Source organism: Anticarsia gemmatalis, chromosome 5 (assembly GCF_050436995.1).
Source record: "Anticarsia gemmatalis isolate Benzon Research Colony breed Stoneville strain chromosome 5, ilAntGemm2 primary, whole genome shotgun sequence".
NCBI classification, from domain to species: Eukaryota; Metazoa; Arthropoda; class Insecta; order Lepidoptera; family Erebidae; genus Anticarsia; species Anticarsia gemmatalis.
Window position 1 is genome coordinate 6,329,223 of NC_134749.1, and position 25,209 is coordinate 6,354,431.

General features: G+C 35.0%; 1 protein-coding gene across 1 annotated transcript; it reads right to left on the reverse strand.

Moving 5' to 3' along the window:
• Positions 1–3,699: 3,699 nt before the first annotated feature.
• Positions 3,700–12,590, reverse strand: LOC142973343 (luciferin 4-monooxygenase-like). The gene is made up of 11 exons (XM_076114995.1): positions 12,339–12,590; positions 9,426–9,630; positions 9,062–9,248; positions 8,574–8,696; positions 7,389–7,554; positions 6,905–7,042; positions 6,508–6,636; positions 5,901–5,981; positions 5,508–5,654; positions 4,480–4,645; positions 3,700–4,033 (listed from the first exon to the last, which is right to left on the reverse strand). The coding sequence occupies exons 1-11, from the start codon at positions 12,519–12,521 to the stop codon at positions 3,888–3,890; spliced, it is 1,671 nt and encodes a 556-aa protein (XP_075971110.1). The 5' UTR covers positions 12,522–12,590; the 3' UTR covers positions 3,700–3,887.
• Between the last annotated feature and the right edge of the window lie 12,619 nt (positions 12,591–25,209).

The following is a 25,209-nucleotide window of genomic DNA, read 5'->3' on the forward strand; positions in this document are numbered from 1 at the left end:
GAAATTCCACTTTAAATCCAAAGTTTTGAAAAAAATGTATGGACCATTAAGGCATTCGAGGACGGTTGACTTTGAAGCAATTTTTTGGGTATAAATATCAATTTAAACATTTAAACAATTATGACACCGCAGAGAAGTAATATCGACGTGTAATCATTTCAAATTTAAACAAAATTCTTAAACGAGGAGTACTCAAACATTGGGCTTGAAAACTTTCCTGATTTTTTTTCTATTCACCCCGCGAATTCTATTCACCCCGTTTTACGGTACTTATAAATAAGCAGTTTTTCTACTAGTTTTTGTGACTATGGTTTGTTAAAACCTTTTATTATTTTCCTCTATATTCCATATTTTAATGACTAAGATAAGCTTATCAAAAATATTGAGATTCGGATCGAATTTACAGTTATCCTCAATATTTATGACATGCGTGTCAATGACGTGTATAAAACTTAAATAAATGTTATAAGTGTATCGTGCACTTATGGTTGAACATCATAACTTTCAGAGGGATCCATAACTCTTCATTGGAACGTGAAAATCCAGCTTTTTCGATGATATATAAGATTATAGATGACGGTAACGCCGCCACGCCGATTAAGGTTGCCGGCAAATTTGGGTCCGTTCCGTAATAAATTTAAAACCTTATCGCAATTCAAATGATCAGTACGTGTGGAAGGGGGTAATATTTGTAAGAAGAACAGACGACTTATTTCTCCTTCTAGATCTTTGAATTTCAAAGCCACTGTTTTTTTTTTTGCAAGTCCTCATTTACTTTACTTAAGACTTAAATCAAAACAATCCAATCATCATCAACTTGTTTATTGCAATCAGTCTGGCGCCAATTGCTTATCTTTATAGGTTTAGGTAAATAACCAGTCAGAGTTCAGGCAAATTTGATTAGGATTCGAATATTCAATTTCGATACGTAGTTACTTTGTGTTTTGCAGAACTATATTGAGTAAACTTGAGCATATTTTGCTGAGGTCATAGATTAATGATTCAGTAGCGCTCGATGTGTCTCATTAACAGTGTAGTATTCAGCTATTAGCAATAATTAGCACCGAAAGTGGCGGGGAAAGATCAACGGCGGCGGATGCGCGGCGGCGCTACCATCGAACATAAAACTTTAATGAGTTTCGCCTCTTCTTGTTATCTTAAGCCAGGTTCAACAAAGTTTTACGTTGTTCTGTTTATTGAACATAGCACAGTTTGCCCACAACTCAATATGAAATTATGTTTAAGTTTTAATGAACGGTCAGAACAAACTTGATTCAATTTCGAGTTTGGACAAAGCAAACCGTTTAAGTATAACGGCGCCCGCAGTGTGATAGAGAGGGTAGTTTCATTATACATCTTTGAACGCTATCAAACTAGTTAACAGAGTAACTATCTAGTTAATATTAAACCACTTATATAAATTGAATTCCCCTTTACCTGTTTACCAGAGAATATCTCGGATAGAATATTAAACGGATCAACTGTACACGATTTGGATTAAGATCGTTTACGTCATGCAATCAGAACTGATACATACTTAGTAGTAAATTAGACGTTACATGTTTCTTGAACTAAGACATGAAAGCCTCAAAATAAAAGTAATAGCAACTCGATTATAATACGCACATTGCTAATTTGAGTATACTTAGTTTGCAGCTTTTGTGAAAAGAACTAAAGAAAAATAAAGAATTAAACAATCAATAAAAAAATCTCAGTATCATTTATAATTATGTCCCTAATTATGATTGTTGACTTCGAATAAAAAGTAATTCCCTTCGAAAATAGTCTGTGAATTTATAAACTTAAAACGTATGTAGCGGAATATCATTCGAATTCTCTATGTAAATATTCGACTAACTATTGAAAAAAAGCCCACAAAATCTACCACGAATGCGGATTTTATACCCAAATATTTGGACTCCTCGATTCCAATAAATTATTTTTTAGCCTTTTAGGTTTTTAATGAACGCGTATTTTTGTTTTTAAATCTGTAAATGATATTATGTAAAAATAATAGGTTGTTGTTTCGCCGGAGGCTATAAATGCATATAAAGGTAAATCATTGATGTTTTTGACGGGATATCATAATTTTTTGTACGGGAAATATTATTACTTGTTCATAGTTAATGTACCAAATATTACTTGTTAAACTAGTGTACTCTATTCGCAAATGCAATACTTATTATTCATCTTCGTTTTACCTCCCTTTTCCGGACTAAAGAACAGCCTATATCGTAATACACAAATTATAAATAACTGTCCTTAAATCATCGAATTTTATTCAAATCTATATAAAAAAAAAAAAAATAATTACGTAAATGTATGTACGCGCATAACTTTTGAACAACTTAACCGAATTGTATAATTCTTTTTTTAACATGTTTGTAATTGTCGAGATGAGGTTTGAATGGGATTGATGGGATCAGAATTCCCTCGGGAATGGAATCAACGAGGTAAAATTATACTATACCTGGACGAAATCGGGCCAGTCCGCTAGTAGTAAATAAAGATTTACCTTCATATGTGTATATGTTTCTGATGTTAAAACCAGTGCCAGTAAACCTCAGTGCGCTGTGTGGTGAGGCTTGAATATCGGAAAGGTTTTTAATAACATCGTGTGCGTCTGGATGACAGGTCACGTCAAAAACTATAGCGGAATAGTTCAGCTTTGCAAATAAACAATTATTGTAAAGCTGGAATGTTCCGCAATGGTTTTTGAATATTGTAAACATTGTTTCGTTTAAAAATGGTCCTATTTGTAGGGGAGTCCGAGATGCAAATTTTGCTGTTGCTAAAACGTCATGGGGACCTAATAGATTGTGAAAATTAGGTGCTAAAACTGTATTATGTTATGTTAAGTTTACCATTTTAGTAAATATTTGTATATGAAAGTGAGCCTGACGAAAGCCCACTTTTCTCTTTTTTAATTTCGTATTTCTCTTTTTACATTGACTAGTAGCGCCTGTCCATAAAAAAATGTAAGTACCTAAGATTTTTTATTACATTAACATTTTAAAATCGTAGTACTACTTCAATTTATAGGCGTTTCAGTTTACTAGAAATAATGCTATAATTTTATTCTATTGCATTGGTTTTAAATCAAGAATAATACAAAGCAAAAAGTAACTAGTCTCGAATCGGTTAATGAAGTTATCACTGGATGCAGTTCGAATAGAAAGAATGAGTATGGAAACGAGTGAAAATGCTCGCCACTTTTAATTGTTTTTTACATATAATTAATTTTCAATTTTATTTGCAATTATTAGCGCCTTACACTTGCAATGTTTTTATACAAAATGTTTCACCGTAGTAAGCCAGAGACTGAACACTCATGTCTCCTTTTAAATTTTTCAGACAAAATAGTATTTATAAGCTTATTTATGTTTGCTCTTTTTTTTTTTAATTTATGTTTGTTCTGATTTGTATTTTGCAATTTTTCATATTTTTATAGAATGTTGTTGCGCAAAACAAAGGTGGTCGTCATTGGTTTTGAAATTGTTTTTCCTTAACTAAGTAATTACTGCTGATCAAATATATTTTGCAATCTCTCTTTAAACGTATTTATCGGAAATTTGAAAATGAAGGTATTTGAAAAATAAGGAAAATTGGAAAATAAATTAAGCCATGATGGTGTAATTAATAATAAATAAAGCTATTATTTTGTTTACACGTTTATTAAATTACATTAATTTATCTTACACAATAATTTATTACACGTTCACAATTAAAAAACTTTTAAATAAATAAATTTTAAGTGATAATGTTTGGTGACAACATTAACTAAATGGTGGGTCCCAAACTGGTACAAACATTCACACGACTGACAATAACATACTTATAAATACAGCTAATATCAGATTTATTATCAAAATAGATCGTACATCGATTCACACAGTTCGCTTGAACACCTCAGACTTGGTCGCGGCGGCTATTTCCTTCACTTTTGCTCTATGAAGTTTGCCAGACGGCGTGACAGGGAATGATTCCACGAAGAAGAAAGCAATTTTCAATTGTCTTCCTAAAAGGATGTTTTCTGTAAACAATATAAGTTAGCTGTTTAGTTTAGTACGTTAGACGAGGAACCTTCTCGTTGGCAATAAATTTTCCACGTGCAGTCACATGAACGGAGATGGATGGCTCCACGTGTGACGGCGAATACGAAGTTCATATGTACGACGTTTGACCGAGCCTTCATCCCGTGATTGACAAACTACTGGATTATTCACTTTGTCTTTTTATGTGCATTTTTACTCAAAAGAAATTAAGCAAAAACACGTTACAATAAGTCATGTTGCTAGAATCATGTTCTTAATTAGTACTCCATCAAAATCGGTAACAAGACTCGGTGATTTTTTATCTACGGAAACTGTTATTCACTCTCACTTATGACCAAAGATTATACATAACATTGCATGGTCTATGGTCTATGGTTTAAGGGTAGAATATGAGTAATCTATGCGAAATAAAAATTATACATACGGTCAATAATTTCGTAGAGTTCTTTTGCCTCAACTTTTTCATTCTCTGCCAACTGGACGGCAGCTACAGCGAGCTCAATACATTCAGGATCGGGCAGGTTCACCACACATACTTCAGACACCTTCGGGTGACGTTTCAGCACCTCCTCCACTTCCAATGGGAAGATCTACAAGAAATATATAAGTACGTTAGTTGTTGTCGTTTTGATTTCCACTGTCCAGGTTGAATAGAAAGGAGCCTTAAATATCCTTTACGACATTACTGCGTTATCAAAAATCTCTTAGTTTCATATCACATTGTTCTAGTTTTGTGTGAACTTTAAAAAATACTATTTACAGACAAATATTTGTTACAATAAGTCCAATAAATAAATATTTGTGACTAGATAACTATTTGGTCAGTGTGAAGTTCGAAACAGTATGCCGAAAGGTGCCGTGGTGGCAACAAATTGTACCAGCTTAAGAATTGTGCAGTAGTAATATAATATTTAAGGTACATATTAATGACAGCTACTTATAATGTTGTTTTATCTTTTCATATCGAAAATATTTTCAGTATAAAAGCTTAATAAAGCATTCTTAAGATTCTTGAGAACACCAAATTAATTTATCTGCTGAGCTGATTCAAAGAATTCGTATAATTTTACGTATTTTGTTTCAGCGGTGATCACGTTTTACATGAAAATGGATATTTTTTTATCCGAATATTATATCAGACTAAATATAACTACTACACGGCAAGTAGCAAATTTGTCATAGTATTATAATATAACAATAACAGTGACGTTATTGTTTTAGGTAAGAATCGATTAGAAACCTATAGTGCGCTACAGTCTTCCTATCGTTTAACTTACATTTGACATTTGAAATGACTTGAAGAAAATAGTTCTGGCGAAATACGCTAGGGACGCTGATCGGTATCCCATAAAAAATATAAAATTTATAGTTGTAAAAGATTGGTCAACTGATTCAGTAACATTTTTATAAAAATAAAATAATATTACAAAAAGAAATGAAAATTGTTATTACCAGAGACGTGTATTGCTTAATAACCAGTTTCTTGCGCTCCACAAAGAAGTAATAATCCTGGTCGTCCCTGTAAAATATATCTCCTGTCATCACCCATCCGTCGTCCGTTAACAAAAGCTTAGTCTCCTCTGGATTGTTTCTATAACCCTAAAATAAGATAATAATATTTTTATTAACTCTTTATTTGTAATTTGTAGACATACGGTTCATGAATGCTTACGATGTTTTTATGGAACTAATGTGAAATGATTTTAGTTCCGTTTATTAAACATTGACATAAATTTACTATAACTCATATTTGTATAGGAATTTGTTTGACTTTTATGAATGAGTGATTTGATAATCTTATATGGGATATTGAATTTTAATGTGATGATTAAAGCTGATTCTTACCTTAAAGAAATCATTTCCTTTGATCCATAATTCGCCTGTCTGATTAGGTTTATCCACGATTTGACCGTTATCGTCTACTATCTGCAATAACATTAATGCAATTAATCAGGTGTTACCAAAAATTTTCCTTTCATCATATATTAAAACAGTCTCATACGTCGTCCGAACGTACCGTCGCGTCGGCGCCGCGGCGTCGCGTCGGTTACATATCTCATAGAAAAATCTAGTTGCACGTCAGCATCGCTGTGCAATGTGCATAAGTACATTGTAATATTATTTATACGCTTGACCGAAGTCAGCGTGAGAAGATAGTAAACCTTATGAAGTAATATGCAATATATTTGAGATGCCTATAGCCAGCTGCGCTCACCGGTCGGTAAACGATCTGTGGGTTAAACAACCGCTGGCGCGGTCATTCCATAGATGGGTGACCGCATAGTGGTATTTGAACTTGGCGTCTCCGTGCTTCGGAAGGCACGTAAAAAGTCGGTCCCGGTTGTTGTCAATTAAGATAACAGTCGGGCGTCGGGCGGCCTGAACAACTTTGACACTAGGTTGACCACTAACTATACGATAAGAATGTAATATATTGATCAAATTTACATACCCTGTAGTCGTATCTGTCATGGAAAGGTTTGCCGGAAGCTCCGAAGGGAGTCTGGTCGTTGTACTCAAACACTGGTACCAAGAGCTCTGTCATTCCATACACTACGGTTATTTGTGCACTGCACTTTGTCTAAAATGATAACATAGTCGGTTTAGTTCATATGTTTGCTGTTTACGAATGTGTATTTAGGTTATTCGGCATTCATAGAATAATTTATTCCGATCATGCGATTGTGTAAATTCGTTTAATATGAAATTATTAGCTGTAAAACATAATATTCGATCTTAAATATTTTCGGAAAATTATTAGATGCTTGTACTCGCAGCTTAGGCGAAATAAAACGTTTCCGTTTTTTCACAGTGTAAGTAGGTAGTAGGAAATATGAGTTAATACTTACCCTAAATCTATCCAGTAATGGTTTCTCTATAGCACTGCCGCCAATAATAATGAATTTGAAGCACGATAAGTCACAAACGTTTTCTGCCGCTACAAGAAACCGACCTAATAAATATGGAGTGAAGGAGGTCGCACAGGGCTGAAATATTATGCAACTGTTTTAGTATTGTAGAAACAGTAAATAATACTTAAATGTCCAAAATATTTGCGTAGTAACCACAGAAATTCTGATTTTTGTCAGTCAGAAGTAAATCTTTAAACACGTATTTTTCCTTTAAAAAGCAATATTTAGTTACGCAGTGGAGGCTGATGACTCTATACTATAAAATATACGACATAGTGACGTCATGTGCGTTTTCGACCCAATGTATTACTGTAATTTCTGGATCACGAACAAAAAAAACATACATGTTTAATATTTTTTTTTACAATTTATCACTCAGATAAAAAAAGGATATAGGCGACATTGTTCTAGTAATAATTACCTTGTATTTGTTAATTGCGCCGATAAGTGCTTGCGGCGATGGCGGTGCGGATGACTGAAGCCTTGTATACACTTTTAGTGGACCAGATATATAAAATATTAACGCTGACATCCATTGTAAAGTCGCCACGACCATTGTTATATTTATTTTCTTTGGGAACGGTGTCCTGTGGAATGAGACTCTAGTTATAATATTTAAAAAAAATGGAAAACTTAACTTAATTAATAAAGAAGTGCCTAATCGCTACGATGCCGTCGCCATTTAAAATTAATTAGTATTTATTTCAAATCTATTATTTTATTCTCTCTATGTAAAACGCTCACTAAAATTAGTTTTAATAATTTATTAGGTTAGTACCTAATAACACTCGAAAGTAGAGAGCATAGTCTATCGATACCTTACAGCTTAAAAAATATTGACTTTAGTTTATTTATTTTGTTACTGGCTATATTATGGATATAGTCATTTAACAATAGAAAAACAAATAAAAACGTGAAACAAAAAGTAAATCTATCGTGAATTCATCCATTAAACAATTAAACAGCGTGTGAGAGATTCTATACGAGAAACTCATAGATATAATGGGTTTAGTTCAACATTCATAATAAACTATTTACTTTGGGTATGCGTTTGCTACAGTATAATGTTCTAACTCCATCTGGGATTATTGATTTGCCGATAAGAGATGTTGCGAGAACTTGCAGCTAGTTTTGAAACGTGTTAGCTTTCGTTGCAAACTTCGTGACAAGCATCAGCATGTAATGAATTGATTGAAGATAATATCAAGACGGGTTTTTTACACATCTAAGATAAAGCTATCGTTATTAAAATACCGATTTTATCTGAAATTGCTTTCTACTATTTATTTATAGTTTTACCTCAAACTTATCGGTATCGCGATTTTTTGTTGTGAATTTGACATTTTTATTGTACTGAAAACTGGTTTTTAGAAGCGCTATTCAGCTTTTCATACAAACTTTTGTTACTAGCTACCTTGTCGTCTTTCGGTAGAAGATAGTGAAAGAGAATCGGGAAACAGATAACATGCATATGAAGGCAAGATTCCTCATATACCTTTTTTCGGACTAGAGCAGTACTTGAATGGGGGCTATGTGCAAACGCTCTGTCAGGAAAAATATGCATGCATCTTGTCACCTTTTAGCATGATAAAGAAATGGTACTTACCACCAACAAATAAGTCCATTGAGCAAAGTATCAAAAGGAATGATGGCTACTTTTGGTAAACCTGTAGTTCCACTAGTCAACATCAACCATGCTGTGATTTTAGACTGGTCGAATACTGCCGGCCTGAAATGTCACACATATTTTCATTTTAAGAAGATGTATTTACTACTAGCAGCTAAAACTCATGATTTCCTCTAAAAAGCTTTATTAAACGTCAGCTAATTATTCCGCTAATCAATGATTTCATTCATTGTAATGTCTACTAAAAGCAGTTGACGTAATCAGCATTTACGTGTGAATGAACACTTGCGGATTGTGTCAATCATAATCATAATATTTAACAAACATAAATGGAATTAAACAATTCTTTAGATACCACTATCGAAAGCCAAAAATCACGGTAGCGGATACGGCTTATATCGACACAGGCCTTTATTCCGATAATCTAATTATTGCTTTATTAGAAGTGATTATAGATAACACGTCACCTGTAGTTAACGTCGGTGCCGCCATGTTTCTTGATAAACGCTTCGAGATCGTTTTCTTTGTCGTCAAATATAACTAGCTCACACTTTTCACCGTTTGTTGCGATCGTTTCTCTTATTATTGATTCGTCAGACTTTTGGCAGAATATCATCTTCGGTTGAACGTATGGCCATATTTTGTGCAGATCACCTGTAGAAAGGAAACCAACACGATTATTTTTGAGCAATTCTGAATGAATGTGTATCTGGTAATTTCCTCGCTCGCAGAAGGCTATTAGAAAGATAAGCAAATGTTCGTACTAAATACAATATTCTACTCGTAAAACTAGCTCCTGTACAGAAATAGTTGACGTTAAAAGACACTGACCTGCTCCACTAGTATCAACCGAACACATCGCGTAACCCCCAACATGACAAGCGAAATACGGGATACAAATATCCAGATGACTCTTGCCTAGTAGAAGTACCGAGTCACCGGGTTTCAAGCCATATTTCACCATAGCACTGGCTAGCTTCGCTGTTCGAGTGGCCACCGACAGATTAGTTTCTTGTTCCCCAGTCGCACCATCAATCTATAAAATGCATTATGACGTTTTAAGTCTACAGCTGTAATTGTGATAACGTAATCACTTTATATTACTATGTGATTATAATTATTTAAAGTTGTAGATGTCATGTGCTTCACTTTTAATTATTAGCTAATTACCTCATCATCACCGTCACGATATATTATATTTGATTACGTAAATTATGCGATATGATTTTTGTGTCAAAAGAGAAGTAGGTACCTAAATAAATCTTTGGAATTGTTGCTTAGGATCCATGAAAGTTTGTGACTTTAGTTCTAAAATTGGTATAGTTAGTATGATTAGTGGTCAATCTGAATATGAAATGAGTTTGTAGTGTTTTAAAGGCAGTTATCTTAATTGATGCACAAAAAATACTTCTTCCGTTCTTTCGCAAGGACAAGTTTAGCTCAAATACCACAGCGCCCATCTACGTTATGTCCGCGCTAATGGTTGCATAACCCACTGACCATTTGATAATCTGTGAGCGCAACTTGCTGTGCGGGCCTACATCTAAAAATATGGCAATAACGATATTTCGTTTCATAGTAGTAGCAGCTACAAAGAAAAACTAAGGACAAGGACGAAAAAGAAAAGCTTAAAAAACTACGAATTCAAATAATGACTGCTTGTGTGGGGCGGTCAATAGTGTAAACGAGTCTATGCCACGCAACAGGTCTCGGGTTCCGGGTTCGAATGTTGGGTAGGGCCCAAACGTATTTTCTGAGTTTTCTTTTAAGAATTTATCAGAAATTGTCCGGATTTTGGAATTTGAGGTCATAGACCTCCGTGCCTCAGAGAGCTCGTAAAGCCGTAGGTCCTGTGACTAATCCTTCACTGGTCGTGTCTGTTTAGCCGTCACACCGGGCTATGAGAGTGAGAGACAAAGACTGCACATTTGGCTGGTTTCGATGAACTGGCCGACAGCAACAGAATATCGGCCAGGAGGACATAATTAATGAATAGTTTTCTCACTTTCAAAGGCTTGTAGCGTTGAATGTACGTGAATACGTATTCTTTACTTTTTACACCATTTTCCTTTGCCTTATTAAACTTGGTTTAAAATTTTATGTCGCACGTACCGGTTTGAATTTTTTATACTTGCAGCTGTTACACCAGTAGATAAGTATTTTGTATTGGAGTCATTATCCGGGCTATAATGATAGAGAGAGAGAGAGAGAATCTTAGTCGTCTTATAGCCGGTCTCTGAGGTACATTTAGCGGTAGTTTATCTATTCAATAGCGTTTTTTTAATATGAGTTTTAACGCTATTGAATAGATAAACTACCGCTAAATGTACCTCAGACACCGGAGGTTAGCTGTTCAACTTCTATACTTCTATGCATAATGTTATTGGTTATCTAATAACTCCAGTTGTTGCTACCCCAGTACATAATATCTGTTTACACATTCGTGTGAAGTTAACCGGTTCAAGCGAATTCAAAATTTTGTTCTATAAACCTTACAGTTATGGATGTTTCAGTCGTACAAGTTAACATATCTTCTCATATTCATGTGTGCCCAATATTTTTTTTATTCATTTTGTTATTTTAAATAGATTTCACCTTCATGCGTATCACTTATCTCAGTTGACAACTAGTGTACGTCAAATTGACAGTACCTATTCACTACATTGCTGCTTTGACGTATCATGTTTATCACTATAATCAAAGGGAGCAATCAATGTACAGCATTGTTGCTTTCATATAGTCGTCAGCTGAGATACGTGACAGCCCCCTGGATACCATTAGGATAATCTAAATAAAGATCATTGTCCGAACAAATTTTAAAGTATTAACTTTGATACAATAAAGTAAGTACGTGAATTTAAATATTATTCGCACTAATACTAAACGTTGAAATGTAGTTTAGTTCAGTTAGTTACATTGTATACTAACGAGCAAAGCTAATGACACGAACATTAAACATAATTACAGACTAACTACAACACAATTTTACCTCGACATGTCGCAGTTTATGTACGAGTATATAAAAATACATTTTTCAAACTAATACTGATACAAATAGACATAAAAAGCTCAGCCCCCTATTATTTTGCGACTGACATTAAAATATGTTAATCGCGAAACGTGGGTGTTTATCATATCTGTCTGTCTATACCTGTCTAACAGACGGGATGTTATGTTTGTATAAGAATTATTAAAAAAAACTGCATGTTAGTTATGCTTTTAAAGCTCAGCTGCTGAACTAGTTTAGATAATTGACAGAGGGATTGATTGTTTCTTAGGGGAGAAGTATAGCACTACATTTTACTTTTAATTTCACGCAATACCCAGTATCTAATCATATTTTTTTTATTGAACTCAATCTATGGTTGGAACTAAGAGTAAATATTTGAGAACTATATGCTTAATATGTATCTGATTAATATGACTAGTTATTAATTTGAGCAGTGATGAAAACTACCGTAATCTCATTCTCTGCTTAGAACTGAACAATATGAAAAATAACTTTCTAACGTTAATTCTTCCTTCATATATCGTTAGTAATACTACGGTAACTGCCTAGCAATTATTTATTAAATAAATTGGTTGTTTAGTAGTTAATTTTTATTCGTCAGATTACACATTGCCATATGTATTGATATATGTCCTATCATTCTACGGCAAGCAGTAGTCCAAAGATATTATTAGTGTATAAAGTCACTTTTGATAAAAAATGTGAGATGATTGCGAATTATTTCACTCTCTTACCTGATTGATCAAATCAGGTTCCTGTAACATGGCTTGTAACACCAAATGTCCGACATGACAGTCTCTCTCCTTAATTTTCCACCTCGCAGCCGCATTACGTCTCAAAGTTCTCACTCGTTCGTTAATACAATAAGGCTGAACCACTTTATTTGTACAACATCTGTATAAAAATTGTATACACATTGTAAAGCTATTTAAATTATAATGTCTTTCGTTATATAATACACACTGCCACCGTATATAACAGTTGAATACAACATGCAGTAAATGCCTAATAAATTATCGAAACGCTTATATATAGTCCACAAGATATTTTATCTTGCCGTGATTGCGTTAATGATTAATACCAATAATTAATTAATCCGAGCATCTAGCATCTAAAATCTGTCATTTGTCTTATAATTGCTTCGATATTAGTTGATAAGCGCAGATCATGTTTTTATAGGTATAATCCTTTCGAGTATATTTTGAGAGCGTTTTAGAGATAAATAGGAAAACCTACGAGTGAAAATAGATAATTCTGAGACGAACTTACTAAGATAAAAATATAATCCAGTTTTTAAAAGTAATATTCGTTATTTATAATCTTATACGTATCAAAAATGGACGATTTCACAATCTTCTTCTTTTCGATACCTATAAATACGTTCATAGTAATACCTAAACAATAATTTTGTTTAATTTTACCACCTTTTACGCTATCAGTAAACTTAAACAGAAAGAAAATCTTCATAAGCATTTTATATCACGAAGCAAAGATATAAGTCAAGGGCATGACATTTCCGCAGCATGTCCATTAGTATTCCAGGTTTTCAAACTATATTTTCCTCATCTTTGTTACAGCGACGACGGGATGAAGAATGAATAACAATACAATTTTAATTATAATACAGTTGGAGCGACGCTAAAATTACAGACTACCTCTCAAAAAAAAGGTGCTCAAAGCCAGTTAAGCAATCTTTGGCGCGGTCACTCCATAGATGGGTGACCGCATAGTGATATTTGAACTGGACGTTTCCCTGCTTCGGAAGGCACGTTAAAAGTCGGTCCCGGTTGTTATCTACAACGATAACAGTTGTTAAGCTATGTCAAAAGCCTTCGGGCGGCTTGAACAACTTTGACACTAGGTTGACCACTAACCATACGATAAGAAGAAGACCTCTCAAAAGCGAAAATGCAGTTTTTGTTTCAATTTAATATAAGGCTAATCTATACATTATAATAAAACTGTAGGGTAATTCTGTACATTGAGTTGAATAAAACTAGGCATTTTTTGTCTGTCTGTTGTTCGCCTTTCATGCATAACTATTAGAGAAATGGGATGATATTGTTTTTTTGTCATATAGCTTTTAACCTTTGCAACACAAAGGCGAAAATAAAATATAAATTTACCCGTAGCGCGTTGTGGGCAATGCAGAGATGCAAGTTTCTATGGGAGCTCGATATTTGTTAAAGAGTAGTTCTATTGACTGTCTACACTCGGTACTAACGAGTAATGAGAATTTGAGATTCTACATGTATTGAACAATTAGTTCCTACGCCACCCGCCATGGGCGCTGATCAGGTTTTCTTAAAAAAATTCTTGATGGCTGGCCAGCTCATCTGGCTCAGCGTAGTAGTATGAAATCCCACCACAGAATTTACTCGTATATTATTATCAATTTACATAAAGAATCATCTGTTTCTTCGAGCGCCCCACTACAACTTTATGACATTCCTCAACAATATTATTCGTAAAACAAATCGCTGTGTAAATTGTATACTTGTTTTTTCCGTTGAATGGGACAAGTAAAAGGTCCATGTTTATTGCTTGCCTTATTTACGTGACTTTTGATACGGGTGTCTACTTAAAGCGTCGCAGTGTTTCAACCCTAGGCATTTCTTTTATAGGTAGTTAAGATATAATGGTACCAAAATAAGTGGTAAAAATCGTAGTAACATTTGTAGACTGAACCATTTGTTTAAATAATATGGTAGCTGTTATCTTTGTTAAATTTAGTGGGAGTACTTACTACATTTCAAAACCCGTCAAGGTACTGGGTTAATTCTACATGTTTCTACGCTGATCCCACACTAGGAGAGCGCGTTTCTCGGGTGTGTGCGATGGGCGGCGCGTGTTACTACCCTGCGTCGTGTGTATAGAGCACCGAAAGTGCACGCGGCGTAGGCGTCGCATACACTACACACGGCGCCAACCAGCGATGCTTACGCATACTGAAAAGGAACTTTCGTTGGTAAATTTATGTTTTACTATTGCTTCACCAACTCTTAATCCATTTCATGGCCTAGGTAAATTACTATTTAGATGGGCGTTTTTTGCTGCTCGGCTGAAATCATACGGCTTTCAATAAAATAAAAGAAGCCAAGCTTTAAGACACACCGGTCGAACATTGAAGGCAACATATTTTCATGCTGATATTTCATAGGTTACTGAAGTGACACAGCATGTTAAATGGCACGTTTGGCGGTGAACATTTCGCAGATGTGTCGCTACACTTAATGCTATCATCTAACATGCCTCAGACGTCAGTAAGTCGTTATTACTTGAACTAGAAAATCAACCAGTATTTTTAACGCTCTATTTTTTCTCGCAATGCTTAAATAATATCTATCTTGTTGTAATGAAAGGAGGCAGACAGAGTTCCGCATAGTTCTTCATACTCGTGCCTACGACATCACAACCCGATAAACTGATATATAGTCCACGTTATCTGATAACGCCATACCGATTATTGAGTAATTAGTGATTCTAAAGAGTGTTTCCTTTGATAGTAAAACAAGATGTAATTGATATAAAGATTGTTATCGCCGATAGTAGTAGAAACCGTGGAATGTTTTGGGCATAACGATCTTGCAATATACATATATGTATATCAAATATCATTAACGTATAATATTTATCTATAACAGGAAAAATAAATAAAAAAAGTAGAATTTATACAAACATAATTTTAAACTTTTTTAACTCATTACTGTCTCACTGCTGAACAAGGGTCTCCTCACTTGAAAGAAAGTCTAGGCTTAAGCCTCGATTCCACCATGATGGTCAAATTCTGGTTCGGGACTTTGCATCATCCATACTAATATTATAAATGCGAAAGTAACTCTGTCTGTCTGTCTGTCTGTCTGTCTGTCTGCTACTCAATCACGTCTAAACTACTGAACCAATTTGCATGAAATTTGGTATGGAGATATTTTGATAGCCGAGAAAGGACATAGGCTACTTTTACCCCGGGAAAATGACGCATTTCCCGAGAAAATTCAGAAAATTCAACGAAGTCGCGAAAAATCAGTATTATAATGACATTTAATTAACAAAATTCCGTTGCCATGGCAACTGTTTTAATGGCAGATGCCTTAGCGCGACTTCGTTATACTAAGAGATATAATTATTTTGAGGATATTTTTCGTGAAAAAAAGCATATTTTATATCATCACGCTACGACCAATAGGAGCAGAGTAGGTAACAGTAAAAAGTGTTAGAAAAACATGGAAAATTCTGACCCATTCTCTCTTATGTGACGCAAGCGAAGTTGCGCGGGTCAGCTAGTTATCAATAAATGCGTTAAACGATTTTAGGCAAGTATTTTTATCAAGATGTTTTACTTCACCGTTGGTCCAAGTGATCATTATTTATTTTATCACTCGCATAGTCTAAACTTCACAAAGTCATTGGTCTGTTGCCTTGGGTCCGAACCGTCGAACACTTGAAACGCGCATGCTTACACTACTCGGTTGTCAGTGTATTTAAAACTACACTTCGAAAATGTTTTAATAGATTAGACTTAGTTAATATTTGCCTAGTTATTATGTATATTGTTCGCTAAAATAGCCTGGTATTTAAGTATTTGCTTCGGAAGAAAGAGGTAGAGAGTTCGAACCCAAGACAACAAAGTTGAAATTCAAGATTTGGACAAAAGATCGCATGGAAAAAAGTCGTTGAAGATTCGTGATCGAACAAAGGCTTTAAATATAATATTGTCGCTGACCAGGTAGGCCTTAAAATACATTTGAATATAATACAGTAATAAATATACTTATATATGTTTTATGGGAAAGCAATTTTGCTGAATATTTCAACGGGAAAGTAATATTCACGAACTAATAGCGAATAGGTCCTCAATAAGTTATCTCTACCAGACTCCACGTAATAAAAACAAAATGCAGATAATATTACGATTCGGCTCTCGCTCCAAGGAAGTACTAAATATAAATAATTGACGCTTATGTTTATAGGGTCTTCCCAATAATGTAAAGCTAAGGTCTCAATAACTGGCGCGGTCGTCCAATCAGCTCCTAAAGCACACCCTTCTCGACATTAGCCCTACCACCATACTCAATCACCAAAGTTCTGTTTGTTTTCATGTCCGTACCCTTATAACACTACTTGTAGTCGCGAGAGGGACAATTGTTACCTATAATATTAGACTTATGAAAAAATACAGGATATGTTTCGTAGCTCATGCTGAGGGTTTTTATGTTGTTCATGAATTGGCTTTTTTCATTAATTTTTGCCTAACTTATTTACTAACTTGCTCACCACAAGGTCTTGGTTTCAATTCCCGGTCGAGCACGGGTTTTTTCTATTACATATTAGACATACATTTCTTAGTCGGAGTTGGTAAACGATAACGATTAATGACAATGGGCTCGCACGTTATTGCATGTGACTAACATCGTGATACACACGTCATTTTATACTTTTCTCCTTGTACCTTCAGGGATAACTGGCGTGATAATATAATGCATGTATGTTATTTACAATCTACAGTTCATTAGTTCTTTGCCGTTTTGCGTTAAATATTTCAGTTTCGGGTACTGGCTATTTCTAGGTCAATGTAAAGAACCTCGTGTTTAGCACGCTACAATTTTATCTATTAAAAACAATTATAAAAAAACTGTAATCGATCAATCTATAGATATATTGAATGATATAGCGTCTAAGGTGCTAATTTGTAAAGGTAAGTGTGATCTTTTTGTGTTATCATAAGGAAAAAAATACAAAATATTGTTACTAAGGCCTAGAGGACAAAAGGCAGGTAGGTACTCTGAAGTAAGTACTACGACGCTATCCACAACAACTGAAAATTTTAATGCAAGGTAAGGGGGCCCAATTTTTTTTTCAATTTTTTTGAGATTGGTATGAATATTCCATGCCATTTTGGACCCATCGATACGGTCAAGTAGTCACATTTTTATCACTCATTTTGTCTAGCAAGTAGACTTTATTATCCTTTAGTATTTAAAAAAAATGCTTATATCCTGTTTATCATTGGCTGAAACGAATATTTCAGTTAGCATAGATTTTAGAAAACACATTATTCTCCGGAAAGAATACATAAGTATAATAACTAGCCCTAGCGATAACGAAACAATCAAAAAACATTTCATATAACCCGCAAAGGATAGATAAACCAAACGCGTCTGACAAGATCGTACGTCACATTAGAATTATCAACAATACACGTCGACCGCAGGTTATTTATTATAAAGAAAAGTTTTCTTATGGGAACACAAACAGTGGCGGACACAATAACGGGGTACAAGTTGGTAAATTGGATTCGCGCCCCGGGGACGGGCGACAGCGGTAGCCGGCGACAGCGCGGGAGGAGGGGGCGGCCCGGGGAGGAGGGTTAATCACGTCACGCCGCGTGTGGAGACTGCGAGCGCCTCCGCCGGCCCTCGATAACCTTCCACCAACTTCTACATGCTGAAAACATTAACAACACCATATAACACACTTACCAGCATTTTAAACTCTGATCTCAAAACAAACCAGTCAAATGTTAATAAAATAAATTAAGAATAAGCACCACTTTTAGATAAAACTACAATACTACTGCAACTCTACACTGAAACTTTCTCAGAAATGTATAAAAGGAAACAAATGTTATTGTTTTATAGAAAAATCACCGAGACGCGGAGTCTTATAAAGAGTTAAGAAAATCCCATTTTCGTTGCGGGCACTTGAATTTTACGTAGCTATTTAAGGTCTGCCGCTAGTCTCATTTCCTTTTTATCAAACAATGTAATTAAAGTACCTTTTTCCTTTTGAAGACCCTATTGATTTTAATTATTAAAATGTTATTAAAGTATTTGTTCAAATACAGTAGCGGGAACACTGACGAATGTTGTGAATCAAATTCGATTGTAAAACCTGAGAGTGTAAAACAATATTTACATCGCATGATTGAAATTAATTTAGCGTATATTTACATGCCGTCAGGCTGAATTGTACGGCGGACGTTTTATTTTATTCATTGCGACGTAACAATTGGTGATGGCAGTTTTCGATTTTCGTTCAGAAATATTGATGAATCGGTTTAGGTATGAGGGAGGGCGCTGAATGATACTTGTATCTAGGGGATTGTGAATTAAATAATTCTTCGTACTTGTAGTTATCTTATAGCATTTCTATTGCAACATTGACCAAGAGACGAAAAGCGGAACTGCTTATCTTTCCGCGAAGTTATAGGCGCTGGTTGTGAAAACTGGATACTGCATTTCAGTAAGACAATAGGATAGCAAGTTTCGCTATTTATGCACAGCTGAGAACTTTAATCCTACTGCTCTCTGTTATTCCGTTTGGTACGTATTTTATTCGGCTATATGAAGCGATGTGCTGTTTCTTTGCGTTAATTTATGTGATCATTGCAACAAGATTTTTTGTTTATATATATCTACTGTTGTTGTTTTATCACGAGCTTGTTTCCCAGATGTATTTGATAACGAACCCGCGTCGTAACGTAATCACCTCTACTATTTTTAATAGTCACGTCTTATGTGTAGGTTTTTTATCATTCTTGACGCACATACGTATGCAAGTAATAAATCTATGTTATGACACTTTGATTATTATTCAATTATAAATATAATGTATTAATTATAAAGTAGGTAGTTGACGATCCAACTTTCTACATTTTGTGTAGGTATCAGTATCTTGCTTTTTTAGTTAATTAGGTTTTTCTCAGGTATTCTATACAAATGTTTTATATTTTGAGCTTATTTTACGTACTTATATCTCTTGTCTAAACAATTTAACTCTATTCAAAGCTTCAGCAAAATTAACATTTTCAAATATTCCTTTGCCTAATTTATAAAAGTTACGTTTGTTTCGTACATAAGATAGTTCTAATTTACTACATTTTCAGAATAAAAAGCGACTACAAAGGTTAGCTTTGAGAATAATCTAAACCTAATACAATAAATAAGTATATTTGGTCGTATTCCTTCTCTATAATGGTCGGCAATTGCCAATAGCTGTACACATATTTCATCCGCTATTAGTTACGTAACATCGTATATAATTCTACGTGAATGTGCTGGTTTATTTCAAGAAAGTAAAGGCACCAAATTGTCAAGTATTTATTTTGGTAGCTATCGCAAAATCTGGTAACAGTGAGCCGAGAGTGATAGATGTATCCGCTCAATCTCTGTCTACTCAGATTATTGAGAATTTACATTCACTTAGATACCTTGTAGTGACAACGACACGGTCTTATATATAACATTTTTTTGGTCAAAGTGCTATCTCTACGCAAGTTTAAAATTCACCTAGTAAGAAGGTCCATATAATAGTTATTAGTCACAGGCCAGCGCACGGCGCCCCGCTTTAAACAGACAGGCTTTTTTAAATTCAGTATTCGTTTACTCGAACCGGAGGAAATAAAAAATAGGCTACGGTATAGAAAATGAGACAGAGAACAACATTAACGTTGATTTATTTGGAGAGTCTCTATTGGCACTTGTTCGTATTTACTAACAGTATGTAGCAGTGTAGCTATTCATAAGAAACAATTCACCCGGGCAATGAATAGAAACGTTTCGAACGTGCAATTCATTGCATTTCAGCTGGAAAATAATTGTTCGCAGCTAATGTTCATTGTCCACGACTTTTTCTTTGTAGGACCCACTTTCATGTCAATAACATCAATAACTTTAAAAACGCCCACTCTAAAAAGAATTGTACGATACTTTTCTACGTTTTTATAGGTATTATTGTAATTTGTTCTCTTTAATCGGGGAGGATATTCGGCAGTGAAGGTAAATTGTAGCTTTTGGACTCAAGTGCTCTACGTGTATATTTATTGGTGGATTAGTTTGATAACCTACCACCTAGACTGTAAGACAATCTTCAATGTTAGTGTAAGACTTGTTCAAACTTACTTACTAGTGCGAACTGAAGCATACCTCTACACTACATTATACCTAATACTTACCTATTATATTACTTTCTATATAGATTTGGTACAAAACTACATATATGAATATTGCTACATAGAAAAGAAGCCATAACCAAATTCATACTAAATATTATAGCCGCATACTAAATCTGGCTTAGCCCACATAAAATAATAATGTATGTAAAATGTGACATCTGAAAATGTATAATAAGTAGGCAGTTTAAAAGCAAATATCATTTGAGTGGCCGACATGTTAGCATGAAGCAGCACTTAAGGCCGAGCCCGAGGGTACATCCGTGTCTACGTTACGCTTTTTGCTCGAAACGAGTTGCTACAAAGTGCTCTTCGGCGAGCCAGTGTACCACCCTCTCGACATTAATGCATTCCATTACGAGTTATGCTACGTCCATGCAAATTAATTTTCATAATTCTTCCTGGCTGTATGCTCTTCGGTGTTTGCCGATTCAAATTTTGACGTATTTTACGAATCATGCCGGCATCGTGCATAACCAAATACAGTAATTGAAAATGGAGTTTACTTAGTAAGTACATTAACACGCTGGGCACGTACTCAATGAACGCACTTCGAATACAAATAATCCATCCTCACCGTGTATCAGTCTTGTGTTGACTTTTTGAATATTTTTCGTCGAGAGTGTGCTTTCATGTCTAATGTTTGTGATTGTAATCGCTGCTTTGCGGACCAGCCATCACTTCGAATAGCTAGGATTGCTCAAAGCAAACTAATTAACAAAGCTCAGACTTCACCGTTTAAATACTGACTTGTATTATCGATTATTTTATTATCTAACTTTTCATTATCTTATCGCAAGTATTTGGTATTTTTAAAATATATCTTTATATTATATCGAAGTCACCGGGTATTTCCATGATTTGATGGATATGAAAGTCAGTTCTACATACCTAGTTAAACAATAAGACTGTTTGAAACGATACGTCATAGTAGTCAAAGATCTGCAGTACAGAGGCTCGATTCTCTACTACTATCGACTACCGAATTTTGTATGAAAATCTGATCAGCGCCTCTGACGGGCGTCATAAGAATTATTTTGGCAGTACATTCTACATGTCAAACTTTCGATACTCGACAGTACCGACTGTACAGAATCGTGCTACAGTATTGCAATGTATGATGCCCTTTGCTATCGTCATCGCATTTACATTACATACATACATTTGTTAAACAACTTTTTTAACATCGCATCCGTAATACCCGACGGTGGAAGTATAACTGTAGATATTTCGCCGTACAAACTAACCTACTCTCGTATACCGACCACGTTACCAATCTGTTTCTTCAGACGAAAAATCGTGAAAAGTATTTGTTATGAGATACAAATTATTAATAATACATTATTATAATAGACTTCTACGATCACTATTAAATTATTCTGTCGACAACTAACATTGAACATTAGGAGCGTGGAATTCGATGAAATATGAACGACCTGTTCAAATGGCAGAGCTTATAATGCATTCAAATCGGATGCTCTACTACAGATTCGGACAGATCGAACTTGGCACACAAACACAGTTATTCTATTTGACTGCACAATCTCCTTCATAGACGAAATTGTAAGATCTAAGTTTAAAGTTTTCTGACTAAGTATGCATATATGCTTCGTATTCACAAACGTTAAAATGTATACATACTCTTTTATGTTATTTTTTTCTAGGTGAGTACATAGATTACTATTTCTCAGCATTTGTTGTATATAGTAGCAGTCGATACATAGTTAAGACAATCGATTTTAAAGACGTACAAGTTATAAACAAGATAAGTAAATGTGATGCGTAGACTATTTATTGCTTGAACTATTTAATTTATCTGTTGTATACCTAAGTACGATTAACTTAAAAACGCTACTTTTGAGAACCGTTGATATAGAGACTTAATAACAGCTTTTAACTAAAGTTTTCTTACTTTTCCGTATTAGTTAGAAAAATGTGTGTGGGGATCGGTTTACCATCCTTCAAAGATCCCAATTCAACCTCTCCTGCTAGTGGTGCTGACGAAAGGCACTAGCAATACGTCCATCAACACGCACTGGACCAGCGTAGTGGACTATGGTCCAATCCCCCTTATTTTATATCCAAATCCTATTGTACCACATGACAAAAGGGTTTGGAAGAGGGGAGCCCTTTGCCCAGCAGTGGAACACATAAAGGGCTAATAAAAAAGACACGAACAAAGCACTAAATTTAGTCTATCGTACTGTATAGCTAATATTATGGTGTTTTTTTATCATGTTTTTCCGGGTATTTGGTTACCCTTCAGAGAAAAATATACATACCTCCATGAAATTATTTATTATCTTGGGTTTCACAAGTAGAAATGTTCTAAATATTGTAAGTATTTGTAAGTTTTAATACTTATTGGTATGTAACAACATAATTAAGCTAATTTTAATTAAAGTTACGTAATTATAGAGCGAATGCTTTCAGCGCGGTATTTACATTGCTCGAGGGATCAATTGCGATCGCAAACTTAGACAATCAGAATGTTCAAATCTTCCTAAAATTTAATTTAGTTTCAAACTCTTCTCTGAAATACTTTTCAATGGTAAATATAACTGAAATAAATCAAACACCTTGTATACAGTTGTACACAATTTGGCATATCCTATTTTAATGCGAAGCTCTCTGGTGCGATTAGTTAATGTAACGGAAAATTGTTGCTTAATAAACATTATGATGGCAGCTTAAACATAAGTAGGATGGGAGAGATTCCTCAGAGACAAAAAGCCTCCCCAACAAAACCTTAAAGCATACATGCGAAGATCTTATTGCTAATCCTTGTGTCTTGACAATTATAATCCTTTGAAATTAAACAAAACACATCCGCCAAAATTAGACACGCATTTGTGTGGAATTAAAATAAACGTTTCCTCCCGGTCGCGAACGTGAGTCTTCGTTTAAAGAGGGTGATTAGAGCTCACGTCGCCTCAGAATGGCGCGAGACAACACCGCGCCGCGGCACGCAACTCGCACACAACACCGTCTCCACACATTACTCCACCTCCGCCACGTCTCGAGCTGCGCAAACAACTTATCTCAAACGAGACAACGAATACCAATCAAAATGCACGCTCAAATATTTTTTTGTTTCCGGCTAAATAAAAAATCAGACTAAAAGTAGCTTCCTGTCTCTGATACATCGTTGTAGATAAAAAATTCAACATTTTTAACAATTCCAATGACCTGAATAAAGGCAGATCGCAAAAACTTTTCACATAAAATGGTGCAATTCTATTGTCGTTGGAGAGGCAAATTTGAAATTGAAAATAGCATTCGGAGCTGGCTGCAACGTTCCGGGGCCGTTTATTTAGGAGCGGGCGACTCCGCTTTGTTCTAATGTAGCCACGGGATGCAGGTGAAACTTTCATAATTTACTATGTCGCTGCTGACCTTCAAGCTTTGTAGCTGAGGCAGTTACGAAATTTATCATAAAGTTTTATAAATGGGGAAGTTTCGTCGCGGCCGGCGACATTTACTTCAACGCTTTAAAATAATCGCAGCGGTACAGCCGCCTGCCCTTACTCAGTTAATGTTGGAAAGATGGCTAGTAGAGAGTTATGCTGCCGAGTTAAACCTCTTGCAGATTTAAAAGACCTTGAATGCAAAGCATAAACCGCCAGCATAAATCGAGATTCTGATATTGTGTATAAAAGAGGATTTTGTTGTAATGTCCTCTTTAAAGGAAACAAGTGGGAGTTTTATAGCGGAGTACTAGGTAATCCAGTAATCCAGTTCAATGACACTGTTAGAGTGTTTTTAAATAAATATAATTGTACCATCATGAAGACACTACGCAGTAAACATTAGTCGCAGTATGCAATACTCAAGCCACAGACTTCTTACAAAGAATTCCACGACCAAGTCGTTACCGTAAAAGCCCGTAATTCGCCCTCATTTATAGTATTCATGTGGATAAAATAACAACGCGCTTCAAATTCTGCAAAAATGTTGGGATTTACATTTAATTCGAGTGTGACTGCATGATTGATGATTTACTTAATGTTACATATCTCTAAAACATGTTGGTTTTATTTGTACGAGGCGGTTAAGTAGGTGTACAACGGCGTACGTGCTAGTTATTTAAATCTTGATATGTATTAAACGTATTGCTGTGCTCGTTTCTAGCATGTGTGTTTTAGGCCTTATGTAGGCTTGTGCTGTGAGGCATTGTTTACCCTACGTGCTCGCCGTAGAAGTAGGACGGAAGCCAATATTCGCTCCACGACAGAAACGCACCCGATAGTTGGACCGGTTTGCGGGTTCACTACTCAGCAATCTTAGCATTAACTTTTATGTGCACACACGGAAAACACCCTTATGACGTGGGCACATCGACTTTTGTGTATATTTGTTTAGTCTCAAGCCCTGATGTTTCCGCTCTGGGCCCGGAAATAAGCTTCACTTCCACTAGCGCTAACAAACACTTACAAAATAAGATAAGCTTCCATAGGAAAAGGGATGAAATAATAAAATTGTGTTTTTACGCCAATTCTTTGTGTAAATATTTTCCTGTAATGTTACTCCAATGAAAAGTGTCTAGATGGTCCCGTGTCCAAGGAATTGAAGTGTTTTCTAAAGGGAAAGAAAGTACCAACTTAATTCTATAAGTATATAATTATTATAAAACACACAAAACACGCCCTTATTTT